The sequence below is a fragment of the Falco cherrug genome, chromosome 9 (genome assembly GCF_023634085.1).
Source record: "Falco cherrug isolate bFalChe1 chromosome 9, bFalChe1.pri, whole genome shotgun sequence".
In the NCBI taxonomy this organism is placed as follows: domain Eukaryota; kingdom Metazoa; phylum Chordata; class Aves; order Falconiformes; family Falconidae; genus Falco; species Falco cherrug.
In genome coordinates, this window is record NC_073705.1 from 34222025 (window position 1) to 34242483 (window position 20459).

The 20459-nt window shown below is 48.7% G+C and overlaps 2 protein-coding genes and 1 non-coding gene across 6 annotated transcripts in view; all 3 read left to right on the forward strand.

Annotated features, from left to right (window-relative positions):
- Positions 1–1548: 1548 nt before the first annotated feature.
- CWF19L1 (CWF19 like cell cycle control factor 1) lies at positions 1549–18047 on the forward strand. Its single transcript, XM_055720690.1, has 14 exons — positions 1549–1687; positions 1768–1852; positions 2609–2687; positions 4923–5024; positions 5816–6030; positions 8000–8118; positions 9847–9931; positions 10767–10907; positions 13158–13269; positions 14915–14994; positions 15571–15780; positions 16575–16694; positions 17626–17723; positions 17813–18047. The coding sequence occupies exons 1-14, from the start codon at positions 1665–1667 to the stop codon at positions 17955–17957; spliced, it is 1614 nt and encodes a 537-aa protein (XP_055576665.1). The 5' UTR covers positions 1549–1664; the 3' UTR covers positions 17958–18047.
- LOC114017826 (small nucleolar RNA SNORA12) lies at positions 16266–16407 on the forward strand. Its single transcript, XR_003563093.1, has one exon. It is a non-coding gene; the product is annotated as a small nucleolar RNA SNORA12 (small nucleolar RNA).
- Positions 18048–18068: 21 nt separating the features above from the next.
- CHUK (component of inhibitor of nuclear factor kappa B kinase complex) overlaps positions 18069–20459 on the forward strand; it is a 31574-nt gene continuing 29183 nt past the window's right edge. The window contains exons 1-3 of one of the 4 annotated variants that reach the window (XM_055720688.1): positions 18069–18227; positions 18304–18398; positions 20218–20332. In XM_055720688.1, coding sequence (XP_055576663.1) covers positions 18069–18227; positions 18304–18398; positions 20218–20332 — 369 coding nt within the window. Of the gene's footprint in view, positions 18228–18303; positions 18399–18643; positions 20069–20183; positions 20333–20459 lie in introns of those variants that run through there. The other 3 variants (XM_055720689.1, XM_027815340.2, XM_005446275.4) reach the window with 3 other exon arrangements.

Here is a 20459-nt window from a genome sequence, read left to right on the forward strand (position 1 = left end):
TAAGAAAAAGAAACTCTTGCTTCATAGCAAAATGATATCAGAGTTTTCTAAAGTGTCTTACAGTGGATTTATGAAGTGAGAGCCATAGTGGCCATAACCTCTCCCGTTCCACGTGTGGGTCATTGCAGAGCATGGGAAGGAATGGTGGAAGCCTGGAGTGGGGGCTGTGGGACAGGCACATCTCTGGGGAGGTCCCACAGGCTGTGGGGCAGGCAGGGGGATGTTCCTGTGATAGGGCTCCTTCCACCTGGGGCAGGGGCACCTGAAGCAAAGAGGGGAGGGTGCCAAGGGGGCTCAGAGCACAAGCTGCGAGGGTGGGAATGGCCACAGTGTGGGCAAGGATCACACAGGGAGGAGCTGGGTAAATATCCTGAGGGAAGAGTGGAACTGAAGCAGGACCCAAAGCTGAGCAGCTGGAGAAAGGAAGCAGCCTAGCAGAGATGCAAAGGGGACTCTTGGAGAACTGAGGGAGCCTCCAAAGGACCTTGCAGGGTGGAGGGGACTGCCCCAGCGCGGATTACTGTGCACTCTGAAGAAGTCAGATGTTGTTGTGACTGGTGCCCTCTGCTGCCGCTAGATCATGTTAATGATCTTAATAATTTTTTAGAAACATTTGCTGTCCTTTGCAACATTGTAAATCTTTACCATTCGATAAAGGAAATGTTCTGGCATCTCACTACAGTATTTCTAAGACAGCATGTGAAAGCATGTGGATAGGATTTTCCTCTTTTGGTAGAGTTTTACTGCTGACAGCACTGACAACTCCCTTCTTTACATCTCAGCAAGTCGTAGACTTGTCCCTAGCGATTCCTGCTGCTCTGATTTCCCTTGGAATAAGCTCTGCGCTCAGATTCAGTTTCCAGGATCTTAAGTTCTCGCCTAGACACGTCTGATATCCCCCTGTACAGTGATTTTCCGAGCTGCAATCACACAGACGTGACTTTACGTGACCAACTACTACTGACTTCATCTCTCACTCAGTCGTTACCAGCATTTAAAAAAAAAAAAAAAAAAAGAGCAATTTTGTGTAGACAGCACTCCCATACCTTAGATGGGTACAGCATTTATTTTTCTTGATGAAACCATCCTCGTTACCTGAGACCATAAAATACGTTGGTGACACAGGCTGGCCGGGCACAGCTCAGCACCAGGGGTCGGGGGGAACCGCTCCCGAACGTGACATATGGCGACGGCGAGTGGCCCCGCGCAGGCGCCAGGCAGTGCCCTCAGCTCAGAGCCCCAGGCGGGCGCCGGGCAGCCCCCTCACCTCAGCGCCCTGCGCGGCAGCCCCCTCAGCTGAGCGCCCCGCCACGCGAGCCCCCCACCTCACCTTCAGCGCCCCGCACACAGACCCCTCACCTCAGCGCCCCGCCACGCGAAACCCTCACCTCACCTCAGCGCCCCGCCACGCAGGCAGCCCCCCCACCTCACCTCACTTCAGAGCCCTGCGCGGGCACCAGCCGCTAACGGGAAGGGGCTGGTGCGGGTTGACCCTGCTGGAGCTACAGACTCTCACCCCGACACCACCCCTGTCCCATGGAGCTGCGGCGGGGCGCTTTGGGCGGCGCACCCGGAAGCGGCGGCGGAGCCCTTTGGGCGGCGCACCCGGAAGCAGCGCGGCGTTCGGGCCGCGGCGGCGCCTTCCCGAGCCGAGCGCACCTGCGATGGCGGCTACGCCGCTGCGCGTGTGAGTGCGGCGGGACGGGACGGCTGACGGGGGACGGGGGCTGGGGGCCGTGGCGGCCGCTGACGCGCTGTGTCCCGCAGGCTGGCATGTGGCGACGTGGAGGGGCGGCTGGAGGCGCTGTTCGGGCGCGTGCGGGCCATCCAGGGCAAGAGCGGCCGCTTCGACGTAAGGCTGCGGGGGGCTGGGGGGTGGCGCGGGGTGCCCCGCTGCGCTGCCTGCGGGGCGCGGGTCAGTGGGGCTGCTCCGCCTGGGTTTCCCGGGCTCAGTGTGGCGGGTGAGGTGGGGGGCTGGTGGGGGTCCCGGGCTCAGTGTGGCGGGTGAGCCGGGGCGCTGCGGGGGTCCCGGGCCCGTGTGGTGGGTGAGCCGGGGCGCTGCGGGGGTCCCGGGCCCGTGTGGTGGGTGAGCCCGGGCGCTGCGGGGGTCCCGGGCCCGTGTGGCGGGTGAGCCGGGGCGCTGCGGGGGTCCCGGGCCTGTGTGGTGGGTGAGCCGGGGCGCGGGGCAGTCCCTGGGTGGGTTTTGTGTGGAGAGGGTGTGTGGGGGGGTGGTCAGGCGGGCATTGCTGTCCGGGGCCGTGCTCGACCCTCTGAGGCTGGGATCCTCCTCTGTCCGTTCGGCGTACGAGGGGCTGTGAAGGGGCTCAGCATCCCTCAGCCCTCCCTGACCAGCACCAGAGCGCTGGGGGGAGCCCTAGTCTGTGGGCAGAGGGTGCGGGGGAGCAGCTGTCTCTTTGTCATGTTTTACACCTGCTAATGTTACTGTTATGCATTTAATACTAGACACAGGTAAATAGAGGAACCTCTTTACCAAAGTGCTGCTGAAGCAATGCACGTCACGGTGTTGTGACAGTTGAGCGCATCAGCAAAAAAGTGTGTGTTGTGTCTTTGGTCAAATGGTAACTCTTGTTTTATCTGGTGTTTTTAGATGCTTTTGTGTGTTGGGAATTTTTTTGGGTCTACTGCAGAGACAGACTGGGCAGAGTATTGCACGGGGGCCAAGAAAGGTAAGGGCATCGCTCAGGATGCTGGTGACCACACTATTTCACGACCCAGTACTTCACTGTCTCATTGCAGTGTGCTTTTGAATTCAGAAGTCAAAGTTAAACAGGGTAATGTTAAAGCAGTTGAACTCAAGTAGGAAAACTCTGTGCAGTAGAGAAAGATGAGTTTATTGTAAAACAAAACTCATTCCTGTCACGCTGTCAGACAGGAGCAGAAATATGCATATGTCCAAGTGGCCTGCCCATGATTTGGGCATCAAGGCCTGTTCCTGGCTTATCTGGCCTGCACTGTTTGCAGTCATAGGAGAAACATGGGATACTACTAATCTGTGTCAGGGTGTTCTCTTTCCTTGCCTGGATATCTTATGGCTCCATTTCTGTTCCTACCATCACCACCTTACAGCTTCAGCCTGCAGGCTGCCGTGTGGGGCAGTCTTTGTTTTCTCAACCTGGGTAGCCTGAGAAGCTGTACATAGATGTTTACAGCACTTCAGTCAGCAAGCCATGGGATCCCAGCCTGCCTGCCAGTGTGTAGTCCTTCTACCACTCTGGTGCTTCCCTTGCAAGAAATTCTCTGTCATTCCCTGTTCACACTCACCTTCACACTTCCACCACAGACCTCTCCGCAGTGTGAGCTGTGCTGCTCTTCCCCTCCCTGCATTCAGTCCAGTCCCAAAGAGAAAAGGGAAAGCAGAGGTACTGGCAGGCTGAGCGTCTCTTTCTTCAGCTGTGGAGATCATAAGGCTTTCCAGAGGAGCAGGGTTTGCCCATTCATCCTCAGCCCTTGTGCTGAAGATGTTTTCCCAGGCATGGGTATGAAAAGGCCTACGTGGACTTCTCTGCCTCTTTCCTCTTGTAAGGGAGATACTATGACATAAGCATTTGTAGTGCTCCTCTTTCCTCTTCAGTACTACTCTCGCTCTCACCCCTGGCATTAAGGCAAGCCAGAAAGGAGCTGGGACTCTTGCCTTCTGGTTCTTCCCTGCTGCTGCATCACTCCCCAGTTATCCCCTGCTGGTTTGTGCATCTGTGTGGGTTGTCTAGACAAAGACTGTCCTGTTTGCTGCTTGTGGCTGAGGACTTACCATGGCAAGGTGTGCTGCTTTGTGGTGTTGTTGCTATGAGAATATAAGGAGAATCGTTAACTGATTTAAACTTCACTCCCAAGGAAGCTCTCTTGTGCATGCAGTGAGAAAGGTGGATGTTAACAGCAAAGTCTTCCCTAGACCAACGCATTTTTGCTCATTCTCACTTGAATTCTTTACCCTTTGAACGGTTGAAAAAATCTGTAGCTTATAATATCATCTATATGCACATCTATATAGCTACAAACAAGTTTTGTGTTATAAGCCATCCGTGAAGTTTTCAAACTCTGCTCTGCCATTGAAAGCAGTCTCCTGTATCTTCTGACTGTGGGAGCTGGAACTGCAAGCAACAGTCTTAACTACAGCTGTAGCAGAGTTGCAGTATTGATGCTGCTCTCCCTTCTTGAATAGGAAACTACTGCTGGTTTTTATTGAGTGAAAAAACTTAAGACCTGGTGACCAGGTGTTGACCAGCTTACTGGTGTACTAGTCTGCCAGGAGATCTACAGGAGGTGTCTCTGACATCGGTTGTTGCTTTTTCTAACTTTTAGTAGCTTGAAAAGATTTGACTTACGCTGTTTGGAGATACAAATTTTTATGTATCACCTAGCCATAGAGAAATTAAAACTAGTACTTCCCATTGCTTTTCTTTATTTATTATGTCCATCAGTTGTACGTGAAGTAATGCAGCAAATCCTTCTACCAAGTGAATCAAAGAGCTGATGAACTTGAGTTTTCCCACTAAAACATAAATGGTTGGCAGTTTTTTGATAGCTGTACAATTTAATCAGCCTAAACTGAATCGCTGGGTGTCCCTCTGCTCTGGTATTTACTTAGCATTGCCCTAGGGAAGGCCCATGTTTTTAGGGCTATGGATCATTTCTGAGCTGATCTTATGTAGGCAGTGGAGTGAGTTGTAGTTAAAGCAGAGGTTATTCTCTGCTGGTGTTATATGCATCTGTGGAAAGGCCTGGGGACTTACTTTGAAGGAGGGTTTCTTGTTCTGTGCTGATTGCTCCTCAGCATGCTGCAAAGGAGCAGTGTTGGGGTCTGAATGGATGGGGCTTGCTGCAATTCCTAGTAAATGTGGACTGAACTTGTGATAATGTACTTTAATTAAAGCAAACTGAGTGCATGTGGTTTTCCTCCTCAGCTCCAATTCCAACCTATGTGCTTGGTGCTAATGACCAAGAGACCGTGAGCTATTTTCCAGATATCAGTGGCTGCGAATTAGCAGAGAACATTACTTATTTAGGTAAGGCTGCAGGCTGTTGGTAAGGGATGTGCATTTGCCCAATGATGCTGTCATTAACCTGTTTTCTGATCTTCCCACTTCAAAGCCCTTTTTCTGGAAGTTTTAAGGTGGCATTTCTTATTCTGGGGTTCAGACTATAGTTGAACTCTATGTTGAACAGCTGATACAATCTGCCATGTAAAACATGAGAGAACCCTGCTTTTTTGTGTTGTTTTCTAACACTTAACTTACAAAGCAAAAGGAAGAGTGGTTGAAAGAGTGTTCTTTGAGGGCGTCTTACTCCCATAGCATGCCCATCTTTGTATGGGGGAAGTTTCCTCCTTGAAGTATGATTTTGCCATGCACTGAAGCTGTACTGGAGTAGCAGAGGTAAGAAGTATCATCTTTAAAGGTACTGAAGCTATAGCAAAGCTGAAAGGAAAAACTAGTTTCTTTCTAGAATGCCAGCTGACAAAAACGTAACAAGTAAAGGCATTTGCAAGTGGCTTTTTTTACTCAACCTTCATACTGAATTTTTGATATGGGTTTATTTTTGAGACACAAGATAGCAGTGAGAAGAGAAGACTGGGGGTTGTCTGAACAGCTGCTTCACTGTAGGCAGGGTTGGGTTTGAGCCATTGTGCTAAAACGTGTCTTTACCACAGTTGATGGGCACAGAAAATGAGCTGTCTGTAAGGATAGTTTCAGTAGAAGTAAGGCAGGACTATTGAATTTGGTCCTCTGTCTGTGGTGCAACTACAAGATTATTTGCAATATCTACATCTCAAGCACGTGCCTGTGTATCAATGCAGGCCGTCGAGGTCTTTACAGTGGAACTTCTGGACTGCAGATCGCCTACCTGAGTGGTACCGAGTCCCAGGATGAGCCAGCTCCTGCCTACAGTTTTAGTGCAAAGGATGTGGCAGAATTAAAAGCATCTTTGTTATCAACCCCAAACTTTAAAGGTGTGGATATATTGCTGACATCCCCCTGGCCCAGAGATGTGGGGACTTTTGCCAACAGTGCGGTAAGTGTTCTGTTTTCTTCTGCAATGGGTTTCAAAGTGGATTTAACAAAGGATTGTGTTTCTGCTTGCTGTGGCATTTTGGGGTATTGGGCCATCTCCAAGTGCTTGAGAGAGCTGAGAGTAAAAAATGGATATCGAATGTTCTGTCTCTTCAGAGAAGAAGGACCAGTGGAGACAGGGTATTGTGAATCTTCAGGGTGTTTTATCTGTCCCTGCCTGAAAAAATCAGTCAGTAGCTTTCATTTGATCGCAGATGTTGAATTCAGTTGGTTACAATTGCTGTGAAACAATGCTGCTAGTCTCTGTTGTGGAATGCTGGGCTCTAAGCATCTTCAATACCACTTGACATTAAGTTGTTCCTTCTCCCCGCTTCAAAACTTTTAAAATATTTTGGTGTTCATTTCCTTGCCTATAAGTCACCTGTACTAAATACTCTGGTTCTTCCTCTGTCTGAATTTTGAGGATGTTGCTTCATTTGTGTCCAGTTTTCTGTTGTTAATGTTCCTCAGCAGAAGTGATTTTCCAGTCATAAGTTCAGGTGATCTGAAACGTTCCTGGAGAGCAGGGCCGTGTATCATGGCAAAACACTTTTTGCTTCCTCTCAGTATCTTCTGACAAAGACAGATGATCCTTAGTCTAAACACATAAAGAACCCTTCCTCATCTTGCAGCAACCCAACTAGCCTACAGAGTTGGAGAGAAAAAAGTTGTAGGGATGTTCTGGCTTAAAAAAAAAAAGCCAGGTCTCTCAAATCCCATGGGAATTCTCTGTAGTAGTTCAGTGTATCATTTCACACTTGGTTTCCCTTGGTGTGAATTTTCTGATAATGTACTCACTTGGATTAAAAGAGGAGTGTATTAATAATGATTATATTCAAATATGCATCTTGTTGGAGTGTGTACTTTTGTCACCTGAGGATTTTCATAATAAGTCTTAAGAGATTCCCTTGCACACTGAGACCCTGAAATCCTGTCACTGAAAGCAGGAAGTTTGAGAAATAAACAATTAGAGCTTTTGCTCTTTGTTACCTGACGTTTCTCTTTCAGCAAAAGTGGTGTGAGGAGCTGAAGTGCATGGGTGGGAATTGACTCCTGGAGAATTCTGTGGGTTTTCTTTTCCTGAGATGCTTGGTAGCTCTGGCTGTTTTCAGTGGGGCTGGAATAAGCCAGCCCTCAGTGCAGATGCTGCTGGGCTCCCCTCTGCCATGCCTGCTGCAAGAGAAGCAGGAGGGAGCACAGAGAGGAGGACTGCTTTCTTGAGGGTGGGTTAGTGCCTGTCCCGCTGCTGCAGTGAAGGGCTGTGGCAGATGCCTGCCAGGTCAGAGTCCCTGTTCCCTGTGCTTTTACAAAAGATAACAAGGTAACAGACATAGGCTATTTCCGAACCTCTTTCTTTCTCTGCCCTTGTCCTTCCCTACTTCACAGTCTAAGGCTAAAAGGGAAAAGACAGCACAAGAGCCTTCACCCAAGGAAATGATATCAGGTCTGCTTTTTGGTTGTGTTTTGGTTTGCTCTGAATTCTTAGAGATGAAGTGGGAAAAATTTTTGATTCCTAAGAAAACCTCAGAGTTTTCCTATTTACTTGACTCATACACTAAAGCTTTGGCACTCTGGACATATGGTCAAAACTTGTCAATGATTTTGACATCTGTTGGTGTTTGCCAAACTCACTCTGTGCTGCCCTGGCGTCACAAGACAAAGAGAAGGAAAATATGACAAACTTGGATTAATGAAACAAGTGGATACAAACCCTGAGTACTTTTGAAAAGGAGGCACAGAAAAAGGAGTACATTATTCCTGAGAATGGAATAAATGAGTAGGCTCTGGTTGGCAATAAGAGATCAAGCCCTTTTGACTTTTTTTCCCACTTCCAGGGAATGGCAACTACTATAGTCAGTCTCTTCATTTCCAGCATGCATTCACTGCAATCTGATGGTTTTTTTTAATAAAACTGTGTTTGTATCTTGTAGGGAGAAATAGATACCAAGAAGTGTGGCTCCAAGTTAGTATCTGACCTAGCTGCAAGTCTCAAACCAAGGTACCACTTTGCAGCCCTAGAGAAGGCCTATTATGAAAGACTTCCATACAGGTTTGTAAGATCATGTGACATCTCATTTATTAGTCTAATAAGCTTTCAATTTTTAAAGAACACAGGAGGAGGACAACTTTAAAATAATTTTATGAAGTCATCCAGCTCCAACACAGAGTCAAGATTGTTTCTCATGCATCTTATTGCTATAATTCCTGCTGCCTTGAGAACTGTGCCATTGTTGACAATGCTTGTCTGAGTACGTTGATGTGAATCTGAGGCCAAGTTAGTTGCCCTCAGTTGCCTTTAAACACCATTCAGCCTAATTCAGGGGTGCATCTCTGAAAATGTATTGTGGGAAACTTCTTGTGTGGTGAAGAGACGGGTGTCTTCAGTCATAACTTTGTATGTAAAATGTGACTAGTGACATGCTTTTCTCTAGGTAAAAAGCTGGCTGGGTGGCCGAGCCCAAAGAGTGGTAATAACTGGAGTTACATCCAGCTGGTGGCTGGTCACAAGTGGTGTTCCCCAGGGCTCAGTACTGGGGCCAGGCCTGTTTAATTCTTTATCGATGGTCTGGATGAGGAGATAGAGTGCATCCTCAGTGAGTTTGTAGATGACACCAAGTTGGGTGGGAGTGTTGATGTGCTGGAGGGCAGGCAGGCTCTGCAGAGGGACCTGGACAGGCTGGGCCGATGAGCCGAGGCCAGCTGTATGAGGTTCAACAAGGCTCAGTGCCGGGTCCTGCACCTGGGTCACACTAGCCTCACGCAGCGCTACAGGCTGGGGCAGAGCGGCTGGGAAGCTGCCTGGCGGGGAAGGGCCTGGGGGTGCTGGCTGACGTCCGGCCGGCTGAACATGGGCCAGCAGTGTGGCCAGCAGGACAAGGGCAGTGATTGTCCCCCTGTACTCGGCACTGGTGAGGCTGCACCTCAAATACTGTGTTCAGGTTTGGGCCCCTCACCTCAAAGGAGGATGCAGAGGTGCTGGAGTGTGTCCAGGGAAAAGCAGCAAAGCTGGGGAAGGGTCTGGACACAAGTCTTGAGGAGCAGCTGAGGGAACTGGGGTTGTTTAGCCTAGAGAGGAGGAAGCTCAGTGGGCCTTACTGCTCTCTACAGCTACCTGAAAGGGGCTGTAGGCAGGTGGGGGTCGGTCTCTTCTCCCAGGTAACAAGCAACAGGACAAGAGGAAACAGCCTCAAGTTCTGCCAGAGGAGGTTTAGATTGGATATTAGGAAAACTTTCTTCACTGAAAGGGTGATGAAGCATTGGACCAGGCTGCCCAGGGAGGTGGTGGAGTAACTATCCCTGGAAGTGTTTAAAAAACACATAGATGCAGTGCTTAGGGACATGGTTTAGTGCTGGACTTGGCAGTCCTGAGTTAACAGTTGGACTTGATGATCATAAAGGTCTTCTCCAACCTAAATGATTCTATGATTCTATAAGGTAGGTGTCAGAACAACCTATAAATAAAACTAAGGCTGTCATGTTAACATTGGCTAAGATTTATTAACCTTTCTGCAGGAAACATTTTAAAGATGTATCTCTTTTCAGACTAGTGAATTGTCCTCTCATCTCTGTATTTGGAGTGCAATGAGATGTAATTTTGGTCTGTGTAGCTGTTTGCCGTTAGACCTCATGAGTCTGTCTGTCCTTAAGCCTCCTTGTTCTTGGCCAAAGACACTGTGTGACTGACATGCTGTCTTGAGTAGCTGGAGGACACGTGATTTTCCCACTGTCCTTTTCTATATTGTATGTGCCAGTACAGTCATGTTTTGCTTCCTTACAGAAATCACACAGTGCTACAGGAGACCCCACAGCATGTGAGCAGGTTTATTGCACTTGCTGATGTTGGCAATCCAAGCAAGAAAAAGGTACTGACACTTCCGAATATTTCTTTTATATTCAAGCACAAGTAATAGGGCAGTAAGCCCAGCTTTGGCTAGCTAGAAGATGGCATCAATCACTTAAAAGCTTGACTGAAGTGTAGGGATCTGTCTCACAAGTAATAGATACCATTTGCCCATTATGTCAGAAGGGTAAGGTCTGCAAGGTGTGTTCTGAGGTGTTAACTTTTCTCTACCTGGTCAAATGGCGTGTAGCTGTGAAGACAGCTGCAGAGGAAAGTGGTTAGAAAGTTGCCATTCCTTCCCCTTCCCCAGCTACTTTATGTATTTTCTGTTTGCATGGCCTGCTTTAAGAAGGAAGTAAAATTCCAAATGAACGGTTACAAATCACTGAAAATAACTTCTGGGATGGGCAGAGGCTGTTTTATTTTGGTTTGGTTTTAACCTTAAGAAAGTTACAGAGTATCAGTGTAGAAGGACAGGTTGCTAATGTTAGGAATCAGGCCTGGTAACAAAAAAAGGTCCAGGAGTTCTGGACAGAAAGAAGGCCTGGAAACAGGCAAGGGTCAAGGTATTTCTTTTTCAAGTAGGACACACTGCTGTTTTTCAAAAAAGATCTTTCCTTAAAGTGAAGAGTGAGCCACTTGGAAGCACTCCATAAACTCTTGGTTGCACTGGGTGGGAGACTGGCACAGAAAGTGTGTTTTTCATATCCTGCCTTAGCTTGAACACTTGATTTGCTGGGTTACTGCAGTGCTAAGTTGTGTTACCATTTCAGGGTGGCTTAGTTCACAACTGACCCTTTCAAAGTTGCAGTCAGGGCAAAAGTTTCTTGCATTTGAGCTATCTGTTTTTCTTCTAGTATCTCTATGCCTTCAGTATTGTGCCGATGAACTTGATGGACCCTGCAGAGCTAGTGAAACAGCCACAGGATGTTACGGAAAATCCATACCGAAGATCACGGAAGGAGGCACAGAAGACCAAAACACCCCTGTGTGCAGAGGTACTGCTGCCTTCTCCCCAGTGTGTGCACTGTGGTTTCACTCTCTGTGTTCAGGGAGCGTAGGACAGTGTTTGGCTTAACCTTGGAATATTTCTGTCCAAAACACTTCAAGGTTCTGTGCAAACTATTTCTATTGACCAAATTGTATAGATTCAATGCGCGGGAGTTTGTTACAGTGTGTCCCTTCTTAAGCCAACCTTATCCTCAGCTGCATCCACAGCAGTGTGACCAGCAGGTCAAAGGAGGTGATTCTGCCCCTCTGCTGCACTCTTGTGAGACCCCACGTGGGGTACTGCATCCAGCTCTGGAGTCCTCAGTACAAGAAGACATGGATCTGTTGGAGTGGGTCCAGAGGAGGGCTACAAAGATGATTAGAGGGATGGAATGCCTCTCCTATGAGGACAGGCTGAGAGTTTTGGGGTTGTTTAGCCTGGAGAAGAGAAGGCTCCAGGGAGACCTTACAGCAGCCTTTTCAGTACTTAAAGGGAGCCTACAGGAAAGATGGGTTAATAGGGTCTAGCAACAGGACAAGGGGTAATTGTTTTAAACTAGAAGAGGGTAGATTCAGGCTAGGTATAAGGAAGAAATTTTTTATTATGAGGGTGGTGGAACACCGTAACAAGTTGCCCAGAGAGGTGGTAGATGCCCCATCCCTGGCAACATTCAAATTCAGGTTGGGCAGGGCTCCGAGCAACCTAATGTAGTTGAAGAGGTCCCTGCTCACTGCAGGGAGGTTGGACCAGATAACCTTTGAAAGTCTATTCCAACTCAAACCACTCTAGATTTTTCCTGCAGGTCTGCATGGTGATGCTGTAGTTAGATCTGCTTGCTTGTCAGGACTGTTCCCTATGGGCACCTCAGAAAACATGGTCTTACTCTTTCTAAGCTTGTAGACTACAAATTACTCCTTTGCAGCTGGCCCTCAGTTTTCTCCCTTAGACTGCTGGCTACTTAGATGCTACATTTTTTGATGTTGCATTTCCGCTGTATCCCTCAATGCTGGTGAGTTTGGTGTTGGGTACAGGTTTTTTTTCTCAAGCATGCTAAGTTACCGGCTTCATGCTCCTTTTTAAATATTGATTGTTTGCCAGATGAGGGCAGAATAGTTCTTTCTTGGGGCCTGAACACTGAGCTGTTTGTGTCAGAAGATCTGAAATTGCCACCTTCACAATTTCATCATAGACAAGTAGATTCTGTTCATCACTGTGGAGACTCAGATTACTTTCCTGTGCAGAGCATGTTATGCCCTCTAAGCATTGTGGGGTACTCCACTAATGCGGACATATGAATAGCTGTGCGTGTATATCTTAATGTAATGTAGAGAAACCAAATTGGGAGCTCATTGGCAGAAGGGAAGAATACTTGGCCTGAAGTTAGGCTTGACTTGGTCTTTGCTGGACCAGTGTGTCACGTAGGAAGTGCAAGCATTGCTCTCCAGCCTCTCTCCCTGCAACGCGCACACAGAGTGAGGGGCTGGCTTCTTCCAGCTGTCAGCATGGCTGGGCATGAGGGTGACAGACACCTCCTGATCCCTTTAATTGTGACAACCTCCCCACCCCCAGCTGAGACTTGCTGTGGTGTTCAACCCCTGGCAACAAGGCTTTTAACAGACCAATCAGTCAGTAACCGGATAGAAGCAAAACTTGTACCTTTGAGCTGAACTATGCAATTGGTGACAGGCACAAGAGCTTGCCAGGGTTACTGGGAGAAATGCTTCCACTGTACATGCTGGTTCTTACAGTGCAGGCTGTGTTTTAGACTGCAGTTGTGATCCTGTGTGGGAACCCTGCTCTTTGCCATCTCCTTCCCCAGCGCTTTCCTCTGCAGCATTGAAGCCTTCTAGTGGTATTTTGCTGTACATGACAATTTAGTCAAATGGTTTCAGCTTCTGTGAGTCTGTTGAGAGGTTAACATCTCTAAGAAATAAAGACATTCTTTTGGCACTGGTTGTCGAGTGAAAAAGAGATTTGAATAATCCATAAAATCAAGCAATTCTGAATGTTCAGCATGAGACTAAATAGAAGAACATAGCAATTTGGGGCAGCTCTCCCAGATTTTTTTTTCCCTGGCTGAGGCAAACCCTGCTGTGTTTCTGGGAGAGCTCAATTCATTCCGTTGCAGGATATCGATGCTTTCACTGTTGATGCCTTTCAAAGGTGGTTACATACCTCTTCAGGAAAAATCAAATTCTTCTATGTATTGTGACTCTGATATGGTTATAATGGGCTTTGGTTTTCATTTTCTAAACAGGAAGAACCAGCTTGTCAGTTTTTCTTTGATTTGAATAAGCATCAGGGAAAAAAACGTCCCTCAGATGCGAAAGAGAGAGGGAACTCCCAACCTAAGCAAGCCAAAAAACCCCGTAAGTATCTGGATGCTTTTTTTCTGAGCTCTTCCCTTGAGGCATTAGACTATGTCACTTGTCATTTTTCTCAAACCGCTGAGCTGTATATGTCAACCTGCCAGTGTGCTCTGTCACTATACTACATGCCGTGGGAATACAGAGAAATGAAGGGTCCCTTGTTTCCAGCAAACCTGACAATCAATAGGTGAAAGAAAAATGAAAAGCATAGTTTTAAAAGCTAGTCGGATCTGTGGTGGTTGTGGGTGGGCTGATTCCATTTACCCTCTGAACCATACTGGCCTCCGAATTGGCCAACAGGCAGTTTCACAAAGCAGCGTGTTTCCATTCAGAGGGACTGCAAGAAACTGGATCACAGTGCTGATGAGTTCTTGAAAGACCACTTCAGTTGTTTTGTGCTGTGAGTTCACAGAAGGGAGAAAGCCCTCCTGTTATCTCTCTATTTCTGTGTTGTAAATCTCATTAGTTTGTCTGACCTGAAGAAACTGAGATGAAATCTTCAAAGATCATGACTTCTTAGTGCCAGTGTTATTGCAAGCATGGATCTTTAGAAATGTTGGTCTTGGTTATACAGAAATTTGGGCTTAAAATGCAAATGTAGGTGTTGGCCTCCTCTTTTGTTTCTGTGGAAGCTATTCCCACTGCCAGTGGGTAAGAAGACATTTTTCAGAAATGCCTTTGGTAGAAAAGTCTAGTTTCCCTTGTTAACGTGAGACTAAGTTGTTCAGTTTTTATTTATTAGATTTCCAAGCCCTTTGCATAGTCCTTGCCCATAACAGGTCTGCAGGCTAAATTACTTTATGCTGAGATGAGCGCAGTGTCATTGCTCTGTATGTGCCTGCAGAGGCACAACTGGCTGTAATGGCAATTTTAATGAAAGATTGTCTGGGTTTTCTTGTTTTCTCCCATCGCTTCTGTAGGACATAGTGTGCTATATATTCATGTAATTTCAAAGTCTTCTGGAGTTTGATGTCATGAGAATAGAACCTTGTTACACTGTTTTGCTGAGAAATGAACCCCAGAACTGGACATTGTTTCCTGCAGTTCTTGGGAGACCCCTGTCATGTTTATTGCATTTACAAAACTGTTTGTCTATTCTTACACACAACCTGCAGATGATGTGAATATAGTGTTTGACCATAAGGAGAGGCCTAGCTTACCAATGCCATCAACTTACGTTAAAGGTCAGCTCAGGTATCACAGTTTCAGTGTGAGTCCAGGTGTTTTGAGTGTGATGAATAGGCCAGAACTGACAAATGTGTTTGATAGCGTCTGTCCTTGTCTGTACCTATGTAGTAATTTTACCTTATTTTGATTTGTTTGTTTAAATTTGCTGGTGCTTTCTTGTTAGTAAGTTGTAACCACTAAATTCCTGGAATTGGTGCTCTTCCATTAAATCAGAGCACTCAATGAGAATGGCAGTCAACAAGTGCATGACTGCCACCATCTCCTGTCTTGCTGGAATCTCTCAGAGACACCAGTTCCTGACCAGATCTGCTTCCAGGAGCTGTGTCCTTCTGACACCTTCAGCACTTCATCAGCTGGGAAGGGTGGCTGGAAAATAACAGCTTTTCCAGATCTTGTTCTGTTCCTTGTTCTGACAAATAAGCCTTGTGCTAACACTTCTTTCTCTTTCTCAATAAAGCACAGTCTACAGGGCCCTGCTGGTTTTGCCTTGCCAGCCCAGAAGTTGAGAAGCACTTGGTTGTTAGTATCGGCACACACGTAAGTACCTGTAGCATGTTCTTTGCTACATGACAGCAGAACGGTGCCAAGACACAGCAATACGAAGTATCAGTCTCCAATTTTAAATCTTAAAAACCCCAAACTTTATTTGCAGCTGACTCTTAGTTTTGTTTTCAGTTTCTTTGCATCTCCCCTACAAAAAACGTAAATATATAGCTAAAGTTTCTAAAAAATGAAGCCTGGCCCAGTTTTGCTCCATCAGCAGAGCTGGATTACAGTGCCAGAAAACTTTTTGCTGTGCCAGCCCTCATGGTTTCCTTATGTTACCATCTAGCAGAACTCCTGCATCCTGCAGACAAGGCATTCTCTGGCATTCAAAAGATATTTTTGTTGTGTGTGTGTCCTTTAGCAGTCCCTGTCTCATTCTTCTAGTAATTAATAAATAGCTAATAAACAATCCCTAAGAAGTGACATAGAGGAGAAGATTCTTCCTGTTCCCAAGGCAGAATCACTAGGCTGGGCTATACTCAAAATGCAGTCAGAGAGTAAATTTCCACAACGTGGTACGTAAGTGTTGCTTGCAGTGAGTAACTGGTGTGTATTGTTTCACTCTAGTGCTATCTTGCCCTTGCCAAAGGTGGCTTATTACCTGATCACGTCTTGATTTTGCCTATCGGGCACTACCAGTCAGTGGTTGACTTATCTTCAGAGGTGGTGGAAGAAGTGACCAAGTACAAGGCTGCCCTAAAGGAATTTTTCAGAAGCAAGGGAAAGAGATACGTCCTGTTTGAAAGAAATTATAAGAGTCAGCATCTGCAGCTACAGGTATGGTTTTAGTGTCACCCTGGGAGAATATACACTTGTACATACCCGCAAATGAATTGAAAGAGAAAGCTCACCTTCAGCTTGCCCTCTTTATTCTGTGCCTTCACAGAGCATGGAGAGAAGTTGTCCTATGCACAAATAGAGCCAGAGCAAAAATAAAACCAGTGTGCTGCTTCTACCACAGTCCTTGAATTCTTCACGTTACAGCAGCACAGCGTTGGTTGTGTTGAGTGGGTGAGGAAAACTTTGCCCTGCATGGAACTGATTAAAAAGCCCACAAGGTTTTTGGATAAGCTGCAAGACCTCACTCTGACTCTGATTGGCACACACTGGCACACAAACTGTGGTGCTCACATTTGTAACTGATGTAGGCTGAAAATCCAAAGACAGATGCAGAACTCTGGTCATTGTCTGCTAGTACCAGCCCTTTGGTTTGATTTAATTTTTTTAATTTTTTTTTGTCCTTGTGTCAATCTTCAGGGTTTTATTGTGGTGGTTTCTGTATTTGGCAGATCTGTAACTGTAACAGAGCGGCCTTGAGCTACCACAGAGATCAGAATGGAGAAGGCTGTGCTGAGAACTTTTTCAAGCTTTTAGTTTTCAGCTTTTTGTTCAACTCCTACAGAAAAAAACTCATAAGTTTAAGCCTGTACAGATGGGTGCTCACCTGTCTTGGTTGATGATACTGAGCGTTACTGAGGAGCATGCCAGCTCCAGTGATGGATTGCTTGCTTTCTGCAGGCGGTTGGTTTGTCTTTTCTTCTTTTTACGGAAATGTTGCCCTCCCTCTCCAGGTGGTTCCTGTCCCATTAGACCACTGTACTTCTGAAGACATTAAGGAGTCCTTTATTGCACAGGCACAGGAACAACAGATTGAATTACTAGAAATCCCAGAGCACTCAGATATCACGCAAGTATGAGACAAGATTTCACCTGTTACTTACTTTCCCTCTGTCCTATCTAGGCCTCTGTTTCCCTCTGCGGTCACTTTGTGTTGTACTGTTAAGCTATTGGAGGCAGACCATTGTAGACTTGGTTTGGAGATATGTCAGATATATTCTGCTCTGGCTGAAGTTCCTGTGAACAATAGATGAGTTGCTTATCTGATAATTATTTTAGCTATGTCTAGGGCTCCCTGAATTCATTACTTCTGATATCAAACAGCAGCCCTCTTTCAGTGCTGCTGCACATCAGGTGGATTTAGGTTCCCTTGTGTAAGAATCTGAAAGAAATCTTCCCGTGATATCACAGAAATGAGTCAGTAGTGACATAGGGTTGTTTTTTTCCTTTGTGCTCAGTGGTCACAGCGAGACCTGATCTGTAGCGGGAGCCAGAAATAGCATATACGTGTGCTTGTCCCTTTCTAAGCCATTACAGCTCTTGATATGCATGTTGGCAAGCTCAGAGGTTGGTGTCTCAGGCGAGAAATGTGAACAGTCTCTTCACATGCTTTCCTTCCTCTAACAATGTGCCGTGTTAGTACGGGATGACTTAGCTCAGGTTAAGCACAATCAGAACCGCCTGGTTCTCCCGTTGACTGCTCTGTAGTGGTAACTGCAGAATTAAGCCACCACCAATGTTATATTAGTGCCCCTTCAGCTCATGATCCCAGTGGAAAGCGATCCATCGCATCGTGGTTGCATGGAAGCTACGGTTTGTCGCCAGCTACGGATGCAGTTGGGTGCCGCTGGGTGGGCGGGTGCGTGCAGCCGAGTTTCCCCCAACGAAATGCCTCCCTGGATCGGGAGCGTCTATCTGCCCTGTCCCAGACCCGCGCCCTGCGCTGCGGGGGCTGCGGCGCTGCCGGCGGTGCGGCAGCTCCCCGCCTCTCCCGCTCTCCCGCAGGTGGCGCAGCCGGGGACGCCCTACTTCTACGTGGAGCTGGACACGGGGGAGAAGCTGTTCCACCGCATCCGCGGCCGCTTCCCGCTGCACTTCGGCAGGTGGGTGCCTCCCCGTCCCCCTCCCCCGCCCCCGCCCTGCGGCGCCGGCGGCACGCGCGGTGCCGGCGGTGACGCGGCTGTGCTTGCAGGGAGGTGCTGGCGAGCGAGGCGCTGCTGGCGCTGCCGCAGCGGGCCGATTGGCGGCGCTGCGCGGCCGAGCGGGCGGAGGAGGCGGCGCAGGCCCGCGCCTTCCGCCGCGACTTCCAGCCCTTCGACTTCGCCCTCCGGGCCTGACGGCGGCGCTGACGGCGGCGGCGGACGCGCGGCGATTGGCGGGCGGGCGGGCGCGCGCGGTGACGCGGCAATAAAGGCGGAGTGCCGGTGGCGCCGAGTGGCTGCGGCGCGATGGAGCGGGGCGCCCCCCCCGGGCCCGGTGGCGGCGCGGAGCGGGCCCCCGGCGGGGCGGCGCTGCGGGGGCAGCCGGCGGGCGGCTGCGGGCCTTGGGAGATGCGCGACCGCCTGGGCACCGGCGGCTTCGGTAACGTCTGCCTCTACCAGCACCAGGTGGGGCGGCGCGGAGCGGAGTGGGGCGGGGAGGGCCGGGCCGGGCCCGGGCGGCTGACGGCGCTGTGTCCTGCAGGACTCGGGCGCCCGGGTAGCCATCAAGTCCTGCCGGCTGGAGCTCAGCGTCAAGAACAAGGACCGCTGGTGCCATGAGATCGACATCATGAAGAAGTGAGTGCGGACGAGTCGGCACGGCCCGGGCAGCCGGGGCACAGCGGCCCTCAACAGCCGGGCTGGGGAGCCGGGGCGTGGGGACAGGCGGGGCCCGGCCCTAAGAACCTGCCGGGGTGAGGGACCGAGGCGGGGGCGGCCATCAACCGGCCGGAGTGTGGGGACAGGGCAGGGGACAGCCGGGGCCCAGCGGCCCTTAACCAGCCGGAGTGTGGGGACAGGGCAGGGGGACAGTTGGGGCCCAGCGGCCCTCAACCAGCCAGAGTGTGGGGGACAGCAGGGGCCCAGCAGCCCTCAACCAGCTGAGCTGAAGGACCAGGGTGTGGGGACAGCTGGGACCCAATGGCCGTGAACCAGCCAGGCTGAGAGACCAGGGCGTGGTGACAGGGCATGGGGACAGCCAGCCCCCAGACTCTGAACCAGCCAGGGAGAGGATCTGCCCGTCACTTAGCAGCTCTGTGCTGGCCTTATCTGTCATCGCAAGCTATCAAAGTGTTGCTGGTGTGCTGTACTAGCTCATGCCTTGGGTTGGGACCTTGTGACATCCAAAACCCCTGCCCTTCTGTTGCCTGGGCTGTTTGCCCATCCTGAATTCCTCCAGACTCACACCACACAGCGCTTTTGAGTTTTAACGTGGTGACGTGAGAACACCTGCATGTTCTCATACTGTGCAGCGTGTTCATCTTTGGTCTAGCACCTGGAGGGGTCCTAGGAAATGCTTTCTTTCTGTCACACTTCTGCATGTACAGAATAATGTTTCCTAATACTTTCTCATGAGAAAGTATGTACTCTATATTGCCCACCATCCCTCTTTCCATCGTGTCACTTTTGAGGTACCTGAACCGGAGCTGGCCAGGTTTGTCCTTGGGGATGTGAGTAGTAGCTCTGGGTGGTGGGGCCTTGTATGGTCCTTGGGAATTCCTTGGTCCCTTAACCAGGGACCCTGTCCTGAGAATTTCTCGTCCCTTTTGAGAGAGATCCCGGAGCATGAAATGTGCCATCCCACTGGTGGGAGCAGGGATACCACTGAGGGTTGTTCCAAGTTGTCTCCACCAAGGTCTGCAGTGCCTCTGCTGCATAGAGCTTTACCAAGCTCCTACTCTGCCACCTTGTCGCCCTCGCCTGCTCACTGTATGCACTAACTTTGGAGACCATTTGCAGGTAACCTGAGTTTGTAGGTCGGGGCTTGGTGATCACTGTTCTTTTTAGCATTTTCACCATATTTGTTTCTTGAATACAAGCACTGAGCGGCACAGCTACAGCTGCTCTTGTGGTGGCTTCCAGAGGCTTTGGAAGGTGCACACAGAAGTAATTTGCCTTCACTTCCTTCTGGATGTGTCAAGAGTAATGTATATTAGAGACAGTCAGGGAGCATCTATTTGAATTCGGTTGCAGAAACTAATCCTTCCCCATGTACGTGGATTTCACCTGCCTGGTTCTACCTTCCTGGTACCATTACACAAGTGTTAACAGATTCCTATGAAACCCTGGGGCCAGGGAGAAACTGTCCCCGCATGCAGAAACAGAGACACGTATGTAACAACTTTGCCAGGAGCGTGTAGGAATCCAGAACCTGAGCCTGGATACCCATCATCAAAGTCCTCTACCTTGACTTTGAGACATCGTTTCTTCTCATCACAAGTGTGTGGATTTTATGCATCTGGATACTGGTAGGTACCTGTTGAAGAGTGTACTTCTCAGCAAGGATCCATTTGGGGAACAGAAATTGTACCTGAAACATAAAATGTGGTTGGTTGACAATCTGTTGTCTCGTTCTTCCAAAAGGGGTCAGTTTTCATCGAACTTTCCATGTGCTTAGGTTGAACCATCCCAATGTAGTAAGAGCCTGTGAAGTTCCTGAGGAGATGAACTTCCTGGTTAATGACGTTCCTCTTCTAGCGATGGAATATTGTTCAGGGGGTGACCTCCGGAAGGTAACATCTGCTTTGCTTCACGATATGTAGCAAAATAAGTAGTGTTAATGCTGTTTCTGTAACTGTGGCTGTCTATGAGACCACGTGTGTTCTGTGGTGCTTTTTGAGTACAGGTGTGGGGAAATAT

Bases quoted from the DNA above. Each gene is read 5' to 3' on its own strand.
- CWF19L1 (XM_055720690.1), top strand. From the start codon at position 1,665: ATGGCGGCTACGCCGCTGCGCGT. The intron at 5,025-5,815 runs GTAAGGCTGCAG...GTATCAATGCAG, and splicing joins AGAGAACATTACTTATTTAG to GCCGTCGAGGTCTTTACAGT. The intron at 13,270-14,914 runs GTAAGTATCTGG...TTCTCAATAAAG, and splicing joins TAAGCAAGCCAAAAAACCCC to CACAGTCTACAGGGCCCTGC.